The following is a 20,474-nucleotide window of genomic DNA, read 5'->3' on the forward strand; positions in this document are numbered from 1 at the left end:
TAAACTATCAATACGTCGTCGGCTTCTGCTCCGTCTGTATTTGTGTGTCGGCACGACGTTACACTCTAACATGATGTCCCAAGAATAGCGAATCTGGAAGATAGTTCGCAATGGGACGACAGGTGTCTGTGTGCTTATAGAATTACTAGTTGAAAATTCCGGCATTGCTCGGGAATTCATATGACCAGTTTTCTGCGCGAGACGAAAACGAAAAATGAACTGTGTTTGTAGTGTAGAGTTTATGTCCGCTGGAGGCAGCTGCTTCGCTTGTCTGCAACGCGATTTTGTAAAAATCTCTATGGCTCCCTCTTCAAAGCTGTATAGACGGCGCCCGTTCGCGCTTCGCAGCTGAAAGCTGTCAAAAAGCACTGCTTGGTGTCGCCGATTTTCTTCTGTTAACTCGGCTGTAGGAGTGACTAAATAGTAGAGAACAAATGTATTAAAACTTCATGTATGATGCGGCATTTTTTTCACGCATCTCAGTGTTTATGACATCGTGTCTCCGGAAATTATTTGGGGTACCATTATATAATTTTGCACGTGCGTTTAGTGGCACGTGTGGGTACAGCCTGTGAATTTTCATGGAAATAGAATTAGTAACTACGAAGTAATAAATATAAAACTCATCCAAGTTGCGGTAGATTATCACGCATCTCATTGTTTATGGCGTCATATTTCCTTAGCGATGAAAGGTTGATGGTTATTACCACCACAGTGATGGTTGCCTGACTGTAATGGATATATTTACCAAGTTTAGTTGAAATCGATCCACTGGTTTAGGAGGAGATACGGAACATACAAACATACATACATCCGTTTATATAATATGTGTGGATTCATTTCTTACAAAGTTTCTACACACTTAGTGCACCACAATAGGGTACTAATTTAACTGTAAATTCTGTCAGTGTGGGAGTGATTGATATTTGAGGGTAAAAGTGAAATTTATCGGCAGGGCTCTTCAGCGAAGTGATTATGGAAAGTGGGGTGGCAACAGCCCCTTGGGCGCTGACGGACAAGCCGCGCGAGAGGGCTTACCGCATGGGAGAGGCGCTCGGCTTCCAGACGCAGGGCGATAACCACACTGACGACGACGACGCGCGACTGTCTGCCTTCCTTCGCGCCGCCAACGCCTCCGACCTCGCCAGGGATGACACTATCGCCCTCACGGAATTCGTAAGTTACTAGTGCAGAAAATGTATACCATTTTCCCAAACAAATACAAGGATCCTCCTCAAGTTATGCCAGCGCTGGACAACATTCTCAATTGCATGTGGAATTATACGTTTGCATAAACAGTTATGCATTGCCACCAGGACTTCCTCATCATCAGCGAACCTTGCGCCACTAATAGCTTCTTTCAGGGGATCAAAAAGGTGATAATCTGAAGATGCCAGATCCGGAAAAGACAGAGGGTGGAGGAAGGAGAGGAGGAGAGGGCAGCAAACAGACGAACTTCAGGTCTCCCGGCACACATCTATGCACCTTTCTTTCATTCCTGATGTCAAATGTTTTGGAACCCATCTCGCACACACTTCCTTGAATATCAATACATCATGAACAACACTTTTTATATTCCGTTCACATACAATGGAGTATATTTTCTTGTTCGAATGCGCTGTGGATCACGTTGACTTATTTTTCGTAGGTATTATTGTAAATCTGCCAGTTGTTGTAGTTGTTGTGGTCTTCAGTCCTGAGACTGGTTTGATGCAGCTCTCCATGCTACTCTATCCTGTGCAAGCTTCTTCCTCTCCCAGTACTTACTGCAACCTACATCCTTCTGAATCTGCTTAGTGTATTCATCTCTCGGTCTCCCTCTACGATTTGTAGACTCCACGCTGCCCTCCAATGCTAAATTTGTGATCCCTTGATGCCTCAGAACATGTCCTTTCAACCGATCCCTTCTTCTTGTCAAGTTGTGCCACAAACTCCTCTTCTCCCCAATTGTATTCAATACCTCCTCGTTAGTTATGTGATCTACCCATCTAATCTTCAGCATTCTTCTGTATCACCACATTTTGAAAGCTTCTATTCTCTTCTTGTCCAAACTATTTATCGTCCATGTTTCACTTTCATACATGGCTACACTCTATACAAATGCTTTCAGAAACAAATTCCTGACACTTAAATCTATACTCGATGTTAACAAATTTCTCTTCTTCAGAAACGCTTTCCTTGCCATTGCCAGTCTACATTTTATATCCTCCCTACTTCGACCATCATCAGTTATTTTGCTCCCCAAATAGCAAAACTCCTTTACTACTTTAAGTGCCTCATTTGCTAATCTAATTCCCTCAGCATCACCCGACTTAATTTGACTACATTCCCTTATCCTCGTTATGCTTTTGTTCATGTTCATCTTATATCCTCCTTTCAAGACACTGTCCATTCCATTCAACTACTCTTCCAAGTCCTTTGCTGTCTCATTTCTTACTCCAAATCCATATTGACCTACTATGTTTCCTTCTCTCCCTTTTCCTACTCTCGAATTCCAGTCACCCATGACTATTAAATTTTCATCTCCCTTCACTACCTGAATAATTGTTTTTATCTCATCATACATTTCATCAATTTCTGCAGAGCTGTCAGATGTTGATTAAAATCTGTCAAATGTCTCTAGGCATAGTTGTGTAAATATCATGAGGTCTGAATACAGCAACACGTAAGAACTGATGAACAAACAGCGACGCTGCTGAAAAGGTATTTCTTTATTGGTCTTGTAGAAGAGCTTCTCACACTAACGCCTGTTCCTTTCACATTATTTTAGAAAGTTTACGTTCCAGGTGATATCTTCCACACACTTGTGACGAAGTGATTTACCGTAACGAGTAGCCACTATCTTCGGTAATCCTGACTGACCCTGCGCCCCTTTCACAGGAGAAGCGCTGTCCCCTGCCGCTGGCTTTCCTGCCCGTCGTGGAGCCGCCCTCGGACTCTGCGGTGATCGCCGAGCCTCCAGCGGACAGGCTGAGAGCCGGCAGCTACAACCGAGTTCCCATCATGCTGGGCGTCACCTCCGGAGAAGGATTAGTCATACTTGGAAGTACGTAAGAAGATCTGTCAACTCCTGTTTTTCAGTACTTTCCATTTTTAAAGTACTCTTTGCCAGACCGCTGTTCCCCACCAGAAATGTTCTCAAAAAATACTTTATTATTAATGTAATAGTACGTTCTGCAACATTTGAGGTTATTTATACAGGGTGGTCCATTGATCGTGACCGGCCAAAATATCTCACGAAATAAGCGTCAAAAGAAAAAACTTCAAAGAACGAAACTTGTCTAGCCTGAAGAGGGAAACCAGATGGCGCTACGGTTGGCCCGCTAGATGGCTCTGCCATAGATCAAACGGATATCAACTGCGTTTTTTTAAAAATAGCAACCCCCATTTTTAGAATGAGATTTTAATTCTGCAGCGGAGTGTGCGCTGATATGAAACTTCCTGGCAGATTAAAACTGTGTGTCCGACAGAGACTCGAACTCGGGACCTTTGCCTTTCGCGGGCAAATGCTCTACCAACTGAGCTACCGAAGCACGACTCAGGCCCGGTACTCACAGCATTACTTCTGCCAGTATCTCGTCTCCTTCCTTCCAAACTTTAAGGAAGCTCTCCTGCGAACCTTGCATAAAGTTTGGAAGGTAGGAGACGAGATACTGGCAGAAGTAAAGCAGTGAGTACCGGGCGTGAGTCGTGCTTCGGTAGCTCAGTTGGTAGAGCACTTGCCCGCGAAAGGCAAAGGTCCCGAGTTCGAGTCTCGGTCGGGCACACAGTTTTAATCTGCCAGGAAGTTTCATATCAGCGCACACTCCGCTGCAGAGTGAAAATCTCATTCTGGAAACATCCCCCAGGCTGTGGCTAAGCCATGTCTCCGCTATATCCTTTCTTTCAGGAATGCTAGTTCTGCAAGGTTCGCAGGAGAGCTTCTGTAAAGTTTGGAAGGTAGGAGACGAGATACTGGCAGAAGTAAAGCTGTGAGTACCGGGCGTGAGTCGTGCTTCGGTAGCTCAGTTGGTTGCCGGCACGGTAGCTCAGCGTGTTCGGTCAGAGGGCTTAGCTACCCTCTGTAATAAAAAAAACTGAGTGAACGGTTCGACGAACAACTTCAACAGGTGTCATGAGACGTCCGCCCCGATCATATACAACGAACAAAATAGTACAAAATGAGATCAACAAAGAATTAAAATAAAAGTTGGTAGAGCACTTCCCCGCGAAAGGCAAAGGTCCCCGAGTTCGAGTCTCGGTCGGGCACACAGTTTTAATCTGCCAGGAAGTTTCAACCCCAATTTTTATTACATATTCGTGTAGTACGTAAAGAAATATGAATGTTTTAGTTCGACCACTTTTTTCGCTTTGTGATAAATGGCGCTGTAATAGTCACAAACATATGGCTCACAATTTTAGACGAACAGTTGATAACAGGTAGGTTTTTTAAATTAAAATACAGAACGTAGGTACGTTTGAACATTTTATTTCGGTTGTTCCAATGTGATACATGTACCTTTGTGAACTTATCATTTCTGAGAACGCATGCTGTTACAGCGTGATTATGTGTAAATACCCCAGTAATGCAATGAATGCTCAAAATGATGTCCGTCAATCTCAATGCATTTGGCAATAGGTGTAACGACATTCCTGTCAACAGCGAGTAGTTCGCCTTCCGTAATGTTCGCACGTGCATTGACAATGCGCTGACGCACGTTGTCAGGCGTTGTCGGTGGATCACGATAGCAAATATCCCTCAACTTTCCCCACAGAGAGAAATCCGGTGACGTCAGATCCGGTAAACATGCGGGCCATGGTACGGTGCTTCGACGACCAATCCACCTGTCATGAAATATGCTATTCAATACCGCTTCAACAGCACGCGATCTATGTGCCGGACATCCATCATGTTGGAAGTACATCGCCATTCTGTCATGGAGTGAAACATCTTGTAGTAGCATCGGTAGAACATTACGTCGGGAATCAGCATACATTGCACCATTTAGATTGCCATCGATAAAATGGGGGCCAATTATCCTTCCTCCCATAATGCCGCACCATACATTAACCCGCCAAGGTCGCTGATGTTCCACTTGTCGCAGCCACCGTGGATTTTCCATTGCCCAATAGTGCATATTATGTCGGTTTACGTTACCGCTGTTGGTGAATGACGCTTCGTCGCTAAATAGAACGCGTGCAAAAAATATGTCATCGTCCCGTAATTTCTCTTGTGCCCAATGGCAGAACTGTACACGACATTCGTCCGGATTAGCCGCGACACCAGCTAAAACAACCTACTTGGGCATCATCATTTGTTGCAGGTCGTGGTTGACGTTTCACATGTGGCTGAACACTTCCTGTTTCCTTGAATAACGTAACTATCCGGCGAACGGTCCAGACACTTGGATGATGTAGTCCAGGATACCGAGCAGCATACGTAGCACACGCCCATTGATCACAATAGCCATACATCAACACGAGATCGACCTTTTCCGCAATTGGTAAACGGTCCATTTTAACACGGGTAATGTATCACGAAGCAAATACCGTGCGAACTGGCGGAATGTTACGTGATACCACGTGACTATTACAGCGCAATCTATCACAAAGCGAAAAAAGTGCTCCAACTAAAACATTCATATTTCTTTACGTACTACCCGAATATGTAATAAAAATGGGGGTTCCTATTTAAAGAAACGCAGTTGATATCCGTTTGACCTATGGCAGCGCCATCTAGCAGGTCAACCATAGCGCCATCTGGTTTCCCCCTTCCAGCTAGACGAGTTTCGTTCTTTGTAGTTTTTTCGTTTGATGCTTATTTCGTGAGATATTTGGCTTAGTCACTATCAGTGGACTACCCTGTATATTACAGCGCTCTGCCAAGGGTACTTTCGCTCAATTTGTGATTTGATTCTAATTACAAGACGAAATATCAAATTACTTCAAGTGAAGTGAGTAGTAGTGACATTTGTAGACATGCTTGTCACAAATATTTGGCTTAAAAAAAAGTACATAGAGATTTCCGAATGTGAGGCAGGACCCTAAAAATAAAGCTCAAATTTCTGCAAGGGAAAAGAGTGGCGATGATGTTTATATTCTTGCTTATCATAAATATTTTGCGGCTTATTTCCGTATATGTCGCGATTTCCTGGAGTCCTCTCGCACACCTTACTACTGTAAAACTCGACACGACTACGAAATTCCGCAGCGGTCGACAAATGTACCGGGCAAGTACACGTTCCGAGCGAAACTAGCTTCTCTCTCAGTATTGCCCACGCTGACAATGTTTACCGCTGGGACTTGGCTACTCACGATGCGCATGCGCACAAGGCGCTTTCCTCTTATCGTGCCGCTCGCCCCTCTGATAGCGGACATTTCGTGACGCACCCACATCAGCGCCATAATTCACAGCAAAGCTGACTGTTACTGGAGGCCTACATTTTTATTGCAGACTCCAAACTGCTGACGGAGGCGGGAGTCGCCGACATGAAGGAGAACTTCACGGCAATGATCGCTCCTCAGCTGCCGCTGCCCACGGGGGAACAGCGGACTCGCGCGGCGGAACAGCTGGAGCAGTTCTACTTTGGGGACGAGGGCTTCTCTATGGAGCAGATGCAGTCCGTTATTGATGTAAGTGTAAGGCATTTGCAGCATTGTGCTGAGTTGGCTGTACTTTCGATACCTTACAATTTCCGAAAACTGGAGGATCCGAGATAATTTGAAAGGCACACTATGTTCGCTCAGTTAGAAGAGCAGAGCCCTCAGAGACGGGCTCGGAAGACCAAAGGACACTTCGTGACACAATTTTGATACAAATTGTGAAAACATAAGAGTTTAGTATTCTTCTTTAGTGTTAACTAAATCTGCTGCAGTGAGAGGTGGGGCAGTGGAGTAGGGGGCATGGAGGATACGAAGTGCAAGGTCATCTTTTCAACTCTCTCTTTAACTCGGTTATAGTTAGGACGTTTTGTACTGTCAAAATACAAATATTTTCTACCTCCATTCGGTGGTCTTCGATGTGAAATGTTATAAATGAGTAATTCTCACCATTCGAAGTCTCCACACAGAAGTGCAAAGACTGTGCCTAAAATGTAAGACACTGGACTCGTATTCTGGGTGACACCTGCTCAAATCCTCGTCCTGCCGTCAAGATATAGATTTTCCGATTAAGGCAAGTGCCAGTTTAGTTCTGTTGAAAAGGATACAGCCGATTTCCTTTCCCAGTTATCCTAATCCCAGCTTGTTCTCTAATGACCTCGTCATCGACGGAACGTTAAACGTTGCCTTCTCTCCTTCTCACTAAAATCTTCCGCATAGCTACTTCTTCTATAGAAAGCTGTAGTACTCTTTCTTGTACCAAAAATGGTTAAAATTATGACACATATTCCACACTCATACTTTAGATGCGACCCCGTCCTATCCCACTCCTACACCCCTCCCTACAGATAAATTTTGGAATCAGTACTATTACCGTTCAGTGTAGTAACCTCGAATACAGTGAATTCGACACAGACAGTAGTCGTTGTCGACCATTTTTATGTCACGTTAATTCTAGACCCAATGGAACTGTTATCAGTCAACCTTGAACTATACAGGGTGTTACAAAAAGGTACGGCCAAACTTTCAGGAAACATTCCTCACACACAAATAAAGAAAAGATGTTATGTGGACATGTGTCCGGAAACGCTTAATTTCCATGTTAGAGCTCATTTTAGTTTCGTCAGTATGTACTGTACTTCCTCGATTCACCGCCAGTTGGCACAATTGAAGGAAGATAATGTTGACTTCGATGCTTGTGTTGACATGCGACTCATTGCTCTACAGTACTAGCATCAAGCACATCAGTACGTAGCATCAACAGGTTAGTGTTCATCACGAACGTGGTTTTGCAGTCAGTGCAATGTTTACAAATGCGGAGTTGGCAGATGCCTATTTGATGCATGGATTAGCACGGGGCAATAGCCGCGGCGCGGTACGTTTGTTCAAATGGTTCAAATGACTCTGAGCACTATGCGACTTAACTTCTAAGGTCATCAGTCGCCTAGAACTTAGAACGAATTAAACCTAACTAACCTAAGGACATCACACACATCCCGAGGCAGGATTCGAACCTGCGACCGTAGCGGTCACGCGGTTCCACACTGAAGCGCCTAGAACCGCACGGCCACTCCGGCCGGCGGTACGTTTGTATCGAGACAGATTTCCAGAACGAAGGTGTCCCGACAGGAAGACGTTCGAAGCAATTGATCGGCGTCTTAGGTAGCACGGAACATTCCAGCCTATGATTCGCGACTGGGGAAGACCTAGAACGACGAGGACACCTGAAATGGACGAGGCAATTCTTCGTGCAGTTGACGATATCCCTAATGTCAGCGTCAGAGAAGTTGTTGCTGTACAAGGTAACGTTGACCACGTCACTGTATGGAGAGTGCTACGGGAGAACCAGTTGTTTCCGTACCATGTACAGCGTGTGCAGGCACTATCAGCAGCTGATTGGCCTCCACGGGTACACTTCTGCGAATGGTTCATCCAACAACGTGTCAATCCTCATTTCAGTGCAAATGTTCTCTTTACGGATGAGGCTTCATTCCAACGTGATCAAATTGTAAATTTTCACAGTCAACAAGTGTGGCCTGATGAGAATCCGCACGCAATTGTGCAATCACGTCATCAACACAGATTTTCTGTGAACGTGTGGGCAGGCATTGTTGGTGATGCCTTGATTGGGCCCTATGTTCTTCCACCTACGCTCAATGGAGCACGTTATCATGATTTCATACGGGATACTTTACCTGTGCTGCTAGAACATGTGCCTTTACAAGTACGACACAACATGTGGTTCATGCGCGATAGAGCTCCTGCACATTTCAGTCGAAGTGGTCGTACGCTTCTCAACAACAGAGTCGGTGATCGATGGATTGGTAGAGGCGGATCAATTCCGTGGCCTCCAAGCTCTCCTGACCTCAACCCTCTTGACTTTCATTTATGGGGGCATTTGAAAGCTCTTGTCTACGTAACCCCGGTACCAAATGTAGAGACTCTTCTTACTCGTATTGTGGACGGCTGTGATACAATACGCCATTCTCCAGGGCTGTATCAGTGCATCAGGGATTCCATGCGACGGAGGGTGGATGCATGTATCCTCACTAACGGAGGACATTTTGAACACTTCCTGTAACAAAGTGTTTGAAGTCACGCTGGTACGTTCTGTTGCTCTGTGTTTCCATTCCATAATTAATGTGATTTGAAGAGAAGTAATAAAATGAGCTCTAACATGGAAAGTAAGCGTTTCCAGACACATGTCCACATAACATATTTTCTTTCTTTGTGTGTGAAGAATGTTTCCTGAAAGTTTGGCCGTACCTTTTTGTAAGACCCTGTATATTCGACACTAATATCGGGGGTTGCCAATAATTTTAACACGTTACCCTTTTGCCCTACCCATCCTCAACCCCAGCGGACGTTATTGCCCCCTTCTCCCCGCGCCCCTTCCCACACCAGCTCCAGTATGTTCCCCAGATGAGCCGCATTCGTACCAAGTTTAGCTGACATTCTTCCAAGCACGCCAGGGTTAAGCTGTGCGTGTCAACCAATTTTACCGCCGCCTCATCCCTAGGTGTAAAATGTCATTAGGACTTTCATCGACCAGACCATAAACTCCGAATACTACGCATTCGAAACCAATACAGCTTGCTTACACTTTTTGCATTTTTAGGCCATCCCATCCCTAATTTTGGGATAATTTCCGTATAGTAAGTAATATTTGTATCACATCTGGTTTAAATTATTCGAGGCTTTAAAGAACTGTGTTTGCATGTCACTACTTTCCTCCATCCACACCCTCAAGTGGGGGTGCTATTGGGGTCTTATCCAACATCAATTATTAATAGCGGGTATTTAAAGATTGTGAGTGTTGTTGGAGGTACGGAAGGTGCCAATATATTAACTGTTACCAGTTACGGAAACAAATTAAAGAGCTTAGGAGACAATGTCTCGGCTTGACAGAATAAGACTACGTTTTATACGTCGAAAATGCATTTAATTTCCTTAGTCGTTCCATTTTAAATCAATTCAGTTTCTTCAATGCTTTTCCAGTAAGCAAGTTTCTTTTTCGTAGTGTTGTTGTAGAATGTCTACAAAACATTCATCTGCTGGCTCTATAACCTGGAGGAGATGACAATTAGAATTAAACGTGGTGTCGAAGAGATCATCAGAGATGGAGCACAAGGTAGAATTTAACGTGGATTGGGAATGAAATTGACCGTGTCCTTTACGAAGGAACCTTCCCGAAATTCACCTTTTGTATGTTGCTCTACGGACGAGAATCTCAAGACTGCTCCATTCTACTAAATGCATGTCCAATGACGCGCTCACTGTGCCATATCGTTCGACTTTTCATTGAACTCAAACCATTCCGTTACGGATTCCTGGGATAGCAAGTTCTTGGTTAAAGTGCAGCTCCAAATGCCGTTAAAATGTCAATCTTACGAAGATTTCGTCCCTCATCGTCTCAGGTGTTAAGTGTGGCATGAAACGAGCGAGATCACAATGTGATGTGGTAAACTGATAGAGAACTGCTTATCCATTCATTGACCTGAGAACGATGAAGTTATTTCTTTTGGACTGCAGGCTCTTTTCACGTATTTTTTACCTAGCATTTCCAGAAAACCTGTGCCAGTTAATCTTTTACCCTTTAAAAATCCTGTGACAAGTGGAACACTATTCAATCCAATCCCGGCAGAAGAAAGCCATTTCTCCTCTATTTTGCAGGGTTTCCAACATTATACACTCCTGGAAATTGAAATAAGAACACCGTGAATTCATTGTCCCAGGAAGGGAAAACTTTATTGACACATTCCTGGGGTCAGATACATCACATGATCACACTGACAGAACCACAGGCACATAGACACAGGCAACAGAGCATGCACAATGTCGGCATTAGTACAGTGTATATCCACCTTTCGCAGCAATGCAGGCTGCTATTCTCCCATGGAGACGATCGTAGAGATGCTGGATGTAGTCCTGTGGAACGGCTTGCCATGTCATTTCCACCTGGCGCCTCAGTTGGACCAGCGTTCGTGCTGGACGTGCAGACCGCGTGAGACGCCGCTTCATCCAGTCCCAAACATGCTCAATGGGGGACAGATCCGGAGATCTTGCTGGCCAGGGTAGTTGACTTACACCTTCTAGAGCACGTTGGGTGGCACGGGATACATGCGGACGTGCATTGTCCTGTTGGAACAGCAAGTTCCCTTTCCGGTCTAGGAATGGTAGAACGATGGGTTCGATGACGGTTTGGATGTACCGTGCACTATTCAGTGTCCCCTCGACGATCACCAGTGGTGTACGGCCAGTGTAGGAGATCGCTCCCCACACCATGATGCCGGGTGTTGGCCCTGTGTGCCTCGGTCGTATGCAGTCCTGATTGTGGCGCTCACCTGCACGGCGCCAAACACGCATACGACCATCATTGGCACCAAGGCAGAAGCGACTCTCATCGCTAAAGACGACACGTCTCCATTCGTCCCTCCATTCACGCCTGTCGCGACACCACTGGAGGCGGGCTGCACGATGTTGGGGCGTGAGCGGAAGACGGCCTAACGGTGTGCGGAACCGTAGTCCAGCTTCATGGAGACGGTTGCGAATGGTCCTCGCCGATACCCCAGGAGCAACAGTGTCCCTAATTTGCTGGGAAGTGGCGGTGCGGTCCCCTACGGCACTGCGTAGGATCCTACGGTCTTGGCGTGCATCCGTGCGTCGCTGCGGTCCGGTCCCAGGTCGACGGGCACGTGCACCTTCCGCCGACCACTGGCGACAACATCGATGTACTGTGGAGACCTCACGCCCCACGTGTTGAGCAATTCGGCGGTACGTCCACCCGGCCTCCCGCATGCCCACTATACGCCCTCGCTCAAAGTCCGTCAACTGCACATACGGTTCACGTCCACGCTGTCGCGGCATGCTACCAGTGTTAAAGACTGCGATGGAGCTCCGTATGCCACGGCAAACTGGCTGACACTGACGGCGGCGGTGTACAAATGCTGCGCAGCTAGCGCCATTCGACGGCCAACACCGCGGTTCCTGGTGTGTCCGCTGTGCCGTGCATGTGATCATTGCTTGTACAGCCCTCTCGCAGTGTCCGGAGCAAGTATGGTGGGTCTGACACACCGGTGTCAATGTGTTCTTTTTTCCATTTCCAGGAGTGTAAATAAATTTTATTGCTGTTTCCTTCCTATGGTAAACTGGCGGGCTCTCGTCTCATCCAGAGAAGCGAATTGTCACACAAAATAATTTAGGTTACTATTTTTAATGTTATAAACTTTGAGGAGAAATTATCCGCACTTGATTCTCATCAACATTCATCAAATGCCACACCTGTCTCTCCTTCTCATCGTTCATTCATCATGCAAAATGTGTCGTGCCCTTCTTTCTGAACGCCTCTTGTGTCACACACCATACATACAATTAGTTGTTGATCGTCCGATACTGTATTCTGCACTTTTGTCGATGTTTTCGTCGGTGGCTTGGACGTCTTTCTCGTCGAACGTGTTCCGGAGTAGTTCGGCCAAACCTGGATTCGCCTGCTCTACGTTTAACTGTTGTAAATTTGTAAGTAGGCTGTTTAGGTTTTCTTATTGGTAGTGCCACGTAGCGCTCTGTATGAAAATCACTGGCTGTGCTGTGGTGGATGTGGGGAAGTGAAATGGCGGATTTTTGAGATTTTTGATCTGGACGTGTGTCCATCAGAAACAGTAAATTTGTAATATTGGATATCATGAACTGATGTATATATTATTACTTTTGAACACTATTAAGGTAAATACATTGTTTGTTCTCTATCAAAATCTTTCACTTGCTAACTATGCCTATCAGTAGTTAGTGCCTTCAGTAGTTTGAATCTTTTATTTAGCTGGCAGTAGTGGCGCTCGCCGTATTGCAGTAGTTAGAGTAACGAAGATTTTTGTGAGGTAAGTGATTTGTGAAACGTATAGGTTAATGTTAGTCAGGGCCATTCTTTTGTAGGTATTATTGAAAGTCAGATTGCGCTGTGCTAAAAATATTGTGTGTCAGTTTAGTGTTGATCAGAATAGGTAAAGAGCGAAATGTCTGAGTACGTTCAGTTCTGCTCAGCTGTTTGAAAATCAAATAATGTAAGAGATTTATCAGCACAGTAATTCAATAATTTTTCCAAGGCGACGTTTCAATTTATTCAGCAGACTCATTAGCCGTTGTCAAAGTTTAGCAAACTGAAACTCGGATGAACATGTATTGGATGTAAGCTTTTCAAGACAGAGAATTCTATAACGGCACGGTATATGAAGATATTCACACACAAATACATACACACACAATGCTGATTTAATGCTACACAGGGAAAAAACCTATTACTCATATGACGTTGATACTGAACTTACATTGTTGCAAAAGTATCAGAGTAATGAAAATAAAACTTTATTTATATCATTGCCGGCTCTTCAGAAAGGTAAGAAATTTTCCCGCTGCCCTAGCACACAAAGAAAACTACCGAGTGCAGTCCTTGTTTTCAAATGTTTCAAAAGTTCCCTCCAACATCATGCATGCTGGATTTCCCATCCATAGTCGGGTAGATGCTGGTGACTGCCGAAAAGGACACAATATCAGCTGAAGAGCAGACTAGATACACTATTGAGAACAATGAAAATGATTTTAAGATTCTGCGTCTGTAACAGATGACTTACAAAATGAACATTCTAGGGCATGCAGAAATTTTATGATCCAAAATTCCGTAAATACATAACAAGCTTAATGAAAATGTGTACATGATTTTCCAGGCTTCTATGAAACTTAGCCTAAAGAATATTATACACTGAAGACTTCTTCAATTTAATATTTTCCTTATCTTCTTCTGTTCACCCTAAAATTAAATTAAATAGTCACTTTTCTGGCACGAAGTTTAGGTATTTTAATTTTTTTATTGACTTTTGCATTGATTTCACCTGCAAGACAGTGGCCTTCGGACTGACTCTTACATCTAACCAGAGATTCTCAACGTTTCAACAACACAGTTTGTGTAGTACATGGACAATATATAAAGATAATAATAACGAAATTTATATTGATCATGTTGATGTATATGTCGTAATTAAAATATGAAATTTAAGAAATGTCAGTCTTATTAATGTTCTAGCGAGCAATTTTCACGTTCGTTACTGTCGACTGTACGATACTTTAGTGAAATGATCTGAAGTAGAGCTTCGTATGTGTTGATGCGTCTTTGTGTTTACAAAGAGTAGCTTTTTATTTTCAGTTGTTTTCCGACGTCTACTTCATTAATGCAGCGGACTCCTTCGCTAGAGCAGTGGTGAACGCCAGTACTATACCTGTTTTTTTCTACTACTTCGACTACAATGGCACCGGCTCCACGGAATATGGTAAGCGCTCACCATCAGCTATTGCTTTTATATAAGAATAAATGTTTCTGATAAGCGTGGTGATAATGTTAAATGTAATGTTTGTACCTGCATAAAATTATTTAAAATGTCTAAGTGCTTCCAGACAGCTTTTATCTAATAGCGCCCATTCTTCTATACACTCTTGGTTTCACCACATTTGATGTGAAACATGTGTCTGAAGAATACTGTTTGTATATAATGCTACCCGAATATTTGTCTAGGTCATTGCTTGTACTGTGAAATATTATTCGATATATTTTTGTCAGTTTTGCTTATTTGAATCTTCCAAACAAAAAGATAGGACGGTAGAACCTGCATATCTGTCAGGCAGTTTTTTCTACATTAACTTTTGTCTTGTATCTGGATGAGGAATGGCATGCCGACATCAATGCATTACTTTTTTTATCGCCCTATATTCCTTGTGATTTTGTTGTTGTGGTCTTCAGTCCTGAGACTGGTTTGATGCAGCTCTCCATGCTACTCTATCCTGTGCAAGCTTCTTCTGCAGCCTACATCCTTCTGAATCTGCTTAGTGGATTCATCTCTTGGTCTCCCTCTACGATTTTTACCCTCCACGCTGCCCTCCAATACTAATGGTGATCCCCTGATGCCTCAGAACATGTCCTACCAACCGGTCCCTTCTTCTTGTCAAGTTGTTCCACAAACTACTTTTCTCCCCAATTCTATTCAATACCTCCTCATTAGTTATGTGATCTACCCATCTAATCTTCAGCATTCTTATGTAGCACCACATTTCGAAAGCTTCTATTCTCTTCTTGTCCAAATAATTTATCGTCCACGTTTCACTTACATACATGGCTACACTCCATACAAATACTTTCAGAAACGACTTTCTAACACTTAAATCAATACTCGATGTTAACAAATTTCTCTTCTTCAGAAACGCTTTCCTTGCCATTGCCAGTCTACATTTTATATCCTCTCTACTTCGACCATCATCAGTTATTTTGCTCCCCAAATAGCAAAACTCCTTTACTACTTTAAGTGTGATCCTTGTGATACCCTGACAGAAACGGAAAGTGTTATGTCTGGAAACTCTAGTCCAGTATTTATCAGATTTTGTGGAGATTTCATAATGTAACAGGTGTTCGGCAATGACGTCTATCACCACCTTCAGTACGAGGTGTGATCCCCACAGGTACGAAACACCTTGTTTGCAATGCCTTAAATACATGCTGCTTCGGTCCATAAGGATTTCTGGCTGGAGGCTGGTATCACAGAATATATCTTCCCATCGCATCCCAGGCATTCTATGTTGTTGTTGTGGTCTTCAGTCCTGAGACTGGTTTGATGCAGCTCTCCATGCTACTCTATCCTGTGCAAGCTTCTTCATCTCCCAGTATCTACTGCAACCTACATCCTTCTGAATCTGCTTAGTGTATTCATCTCTTGGTCTCCCTCTACAATTTTTACCCTCCACACTGCCCTCCAATGCTAAATTTGTGATCCCTTGATGCCTCAAAACATGTCCTACCAACCGATCCCTTCTTCTAGTCAAGTTGTGCCACAAACTTCTCTTCTCCCCAATCCTATTCAATACCTCCTCATTAGTTACGTGATCTACCCACCTTATCTTCAGCATTCTTCTGTAGCACCACATTTCCAAAGCTTCTATTCTCTTCTTGTCCAAACTAGTTATCGTCCATGTTTCACTTCCATACATGGCTACACTCCATACAAATACTTTCAGAAACGACTTCCTGACACTTAAATCTATACTCGATGTTAACAAATTCCTCTTCTTGAGAAACGCTTTCCTTGCCATTGCCAGTCTACATTTTATATCCTCTCTACTTCGACCATCATCGGTTATTTTACTCCCTAAATAGCAAAACTCCTTTACTACTTTAAGTGTCTCATTTCCTAATCTAATTCCCTCAGCATCACCCGACTTAATCTGACTACATTCCATTATCCTCGTTTTGCTTTTGTTGATGTTCATCTTATATCCTCCTTTCAAGACACTGTCCCTTCCGTTCAACTGCTCTTCCAAGTCCTTTGCTGTCTCTGACAGAATTACAATGTCATCGGCGAACCTCAAAGTTTTTACTTCTTCTCCATGAATTTTAATACCTACTCCGAATTTTTCTTTTGTTTCCTTTACTGCTTGCTCAATATACAGATTGAATAACATCGGGGAGAGGCTACAACCCTGTCTTACTCCTTTCCCAACCACTGCTTCCATTTCATGCCCCTCGACTCTTATAACTGCCATCTGGTTTCTGTACAAACTGTAAATAGCCTTTCGCTCCCTGTATTTTACCCCTGCCACCTTCAGAATTTGAAAGAGAGTATTCCAGTTAACATTGTCAAAAGCTTTCTCTAGGTCTACAAATGCTAGAAACGTAGGTTTGCCTTTTCTTAATCTTTCTTCTAAGATAAGTCGTAAGGTCAGTATTGCCTCACGTGTTCCAACATTTCTACGGAATTCAAACTGATCTTCCCCGAGGTCGGCTTCTACCAGTTTTTCCATTCGTCTGTAAAGAATTCGCGTTAGTATTTTGCAGCTGTGACTTATTAAACTGATAGTTCGGTAATTTTCACATCTGTCAACACCTGCTTTCTTTGGGATTGGAATTATTATATTCTTCTTGAAGTCTGAGGGTATTTCGCCTGTCTCATACATCGTGCTCACCAGATGGTAGAGTTTTGTCATGACTGGCTCTCCCGAGGCCATCAGTAGTTCAAATGGAATGTTGTCTACTCCCGGGGCCTTGTTTCGACTCAGGTCTTTCAGTGCTCTGTCAAACTCTTCACGCAGTATCTTATCTCCCATTTCGTCTTCATCTACATCCTCTTCCATTTCCATAATATTGTCCTCAAGTGCATCGCCCTTGTACAGACCCTCTATATACTCCTTCCACCTTTCTGCCTTCCCTTCTTTGCTTAGAACTGGGTTGCCATCTGAGCTCTTGATATTCATACAAGTGGTTCTCTTCTCTCCAAAGGTCTCTTTAATTTTCCTGTAGGCAGTATCTATCTTACCCCTAGTGAGACAAGCCTCTACATCCTTACATTTGTCCTCTAGCCATCCCTGCTTAGCCATTTTGCACTTCCTGTCGATATCATTTTTGAGACGTTTGTATTCCTTTTTGCCTGCTTCATTTACTGCATTTTTATATTTTCTCCTTCTACATGGGTGACAAATCAGAAGATGGTGCATCTCAGTCAACGAGCCGGGTATTCCTCAATGTGTTTGGGGTGTGGAACATAAAATGAGATTTTCTACATCTACATCTGCATACTCCACCCTGTACCACTACAAATCATTTCCTTCCCCGTTCCACTCGCAAACAGAGCGAGGGAAAAACGACCGTCTACATGGCTCCGCGCGAGCCGTAATGTCTCTTATCTTCGTGTTCCTTAGGCGAAATGTACGTTTGCGACAGCAGAATCGTTCTGCAGTCAGCTTCAAATGCCGGTTCTCTAAACGTTCTGCTAGCAGTCGAGACCTGGAACCAAGGAAGGCAGGATTGGGTTACGATTGTGGACGGGGCCGTAATCAACTGCTGTTGGTTAGTTTATTTTTCAATTACGTACACTTTACTTGGAAACAACAAGCACTAGAAGGTGACAATAAATTAAGAAGTGTTTCACGGCTGAAGGTCTTAATGACAACAAATTGAAACTATTTCTCGGCTGAAGGGCCCAATAATAATAATTTAAAAACTGTTTCACGGCTGAAGGCCTGAATAGCAATCTTTTAAGATCCAGTTAACTTCTTCTACTTGCAATTACAGTTTTTAAAATATTTTTAAAAGAACAAAGTCTCACTGCTAGAATACAATTGTCTAATTAAAATTTTAAGACAAGAAACACTCATGGCTGTAGGCCTAAATTACAACAAATTCAATTATTTCTGGGCTGAAGGCTCGAATAGTAATAATTTAAAAAAAAATGTTTCATGGATGAAGGCCTGAATAGCAGTCTTTTAGAACCAGTTATACATCTTCAAACTTGAAATTACAATTATTAAAATTGTAAAAAAATAATCAAATCTGACCAAACCATGGAAAGGGGGGGGGGGGGGGGACGTTGCTCCAAGGATCTACCTCAAAACTTCGCAAGCGATGAGACAGGCAGCCAAGAGTTGCATTCACTTTACGAGATGGTAACTCAGACTAGTAGCAGTTTAAACCCATCACCAATAATCATTTGCTGAATCTATCTAACGTCTGATGACCAATTCAATGATGGAATAACACACACAAGCCGGAACCGGCGGTCAGCAGTATGTCTTCAGACTCCGGTGTTGTTTAGAGCATCTGGAAGCAGAAAGGAACCACTACCACCAGAGTAGGAGGGAAAAAAAATGAATAAAAAATAAAAAAAATCGCTGCTCTTCGTCTCGGCGACATTGCTGCGAGCAGCTACACGCAAGCAAGTGGCGAGATCTCACAATGCTGGAGGTTTCGCTACTTGAATTAAGGTCCACTCAAACTTCGTGGGTCCGGTTGACAACGAGGTTGAACCCCTCGCGACTACAGCCCTTCCATCCGGCAGTGCATGCGTGCCGCCAGTGGTCCCTGCGTGTAGGCGCGCTGCGCGGACCTGGCTGCTCGCACGTCCCCAACCGAACTCTATTAGCAGCCGCGAGTGCGGGAAACCTCAAACAGTAGAACGGCATGACGACAATGAAAATTTATGCTGGACCAGGACTCGAACCCGGATGTTCCGCTTGTCGTGAGCGGTCGCTTTAAAAATTTCGGCTGTCCGTGCAGGCATCCGAGCCAGATCGAAACTTCAGTATGTCGTCACCCATATGTCATTAACCTGCACTCGTTCACTGACTGTAATTCCCGTACAAGGGGCGCATTTAATCGGAAGTCGCTAGCCTGGTATCGGCGGATGAAAAATGGCTCTGAGCACTATGCGAATTAACTTCTGAGGTCATCAGCCACCTAGAACTTTGAACTAATTAAACCTAACTAACCTAAGGACATCACACACATCCATGCCCGAGCAGAATTCGAACTTGCGACCGTAGCGGTCACTCGGTTCCAGACTGCAGCGCCTAGAACCGCACGGCCACTGGCGCCGGCTTCGGCGGATGAATACGATATTACAGTGTCTGTGTTTCTGAGAAGTACCATGCAACGATCCTTCAGAGAAGCATGTAGTATTGCATTTGTCAATAATGTTCGTCGAAGAGAACGTCACCTCCCCCCCAGCGACTTCTGTTTGAGTCCTTCATGCACCATCATAACACTAGCGCGAACTGGTAACAAATCTAGCAATCCGCCTCTGAATTGCTTCGATGTCTTCGTTTAATTCGACCTGGTGTGCATCCCAAACATTCTAGCAGTACTCAAGAAAGCTCTGCACTAGTGTTTTATATGCGGTCTCCTGTACATATGGATGCAGGTTCGTAAAATTCTCGCAATAAAACGCAGTCGATCATTCAGCTTCCGTACTAAAATCCTCACATGCTCGTTCCATTCCACATAGCTCTGCAACGTTTCGCCTAAATATTTAATCGAGGTGCCTGTTAGGTGTCACACTAGTAATGCTATATTAGAACTTACTGGTTTGCTTTTCCGACTCATCTGCATTAACTTCCATTTTTCTTCATTTGGAGCTACCTGCCATACATCACAGCAACTAGAAATTTCAAGTCATCCTGTATCCTCCTTCAGTCACTCAATGACACCTTCTAGTACACCGCAGCATTATCAGCAAACGACCGCAGGTTCTACATCTACATCTACATCTACATCCATACTCCGCAAGCCACCTGACGGTGTGTGGCGGAGGGTACCTTGAGTAACTCTATCGGTTCTCCCTTCTATTCCAGTCTCGTATTGTTCGTGGAATGAAGGATTGTCGGTATGCCTCTGTGTGGGCCCTAAGCTCTCTGTTTTTATCCTCATGGTCTCTTCGCGAGATATACGTAGGAGGGAGCAATATACTGCCTGACTCTTCGGTGAAGGTATGTTCTCGAAACTTTAACAAAAGCCCGTACCGAGCTACTGAGCGTCTCTCCTGCAGAGTCTTCCACTGGAGTTTATCTATCATCTCCGTAACGCTTTCGCGATT

At 43.9% G+C, this 20,474-nt stretch overlaps 1 protein-coding gene across 1 annotated transcript in view; it reads left to right on the forward strand.

Moving 5' to 3' along the window:
- The window catches only part of LOC126095642 (acetylcholinesterase-like), an 83,029-nt gene that overhangs the window by 48,406 nt on the left and 14,149 nt on the right, over positions 1 to 20,474 (forward strand). The window contains exons 5-8 of the mRNA XM_049910404.1: positions 956 to 1,176; positions 2,881 to 3,046; positions 6,434 to 6,612; positions 14,273 to 14,396. Coding sequence (XP_049766361.1) covers positions 956 to 1,176; positions 2,881 to 3,046; positions 6,434 to 6,612; positions 14,273 to 14,396 — 690 coding nt within the window. The remainder of the gene's footprint in view (positions 1 to 955; positions 1,177 to 2,880; positions 3,047 to 6,433; positions 6,613 to 14,272; positions 14,397 to 20,474) is intronic.

Source organism: Schistocerca cancellata, chromosome 8 (genome assembly GCF_023864275.1).
Source record: "Schistocerca cancellata isolate TAMUIC-IGC-003103 chromosome 8, iqSchCanc2.1, whole genome shotgun sequence".
In the NCBI taxonomy this organism is placed as follows: Eukaryota; Metazoa; Arthropoda; class Insecta; order Orthoptera; family Acrididae; genus Schistocerca; species Schistocerca cancellata.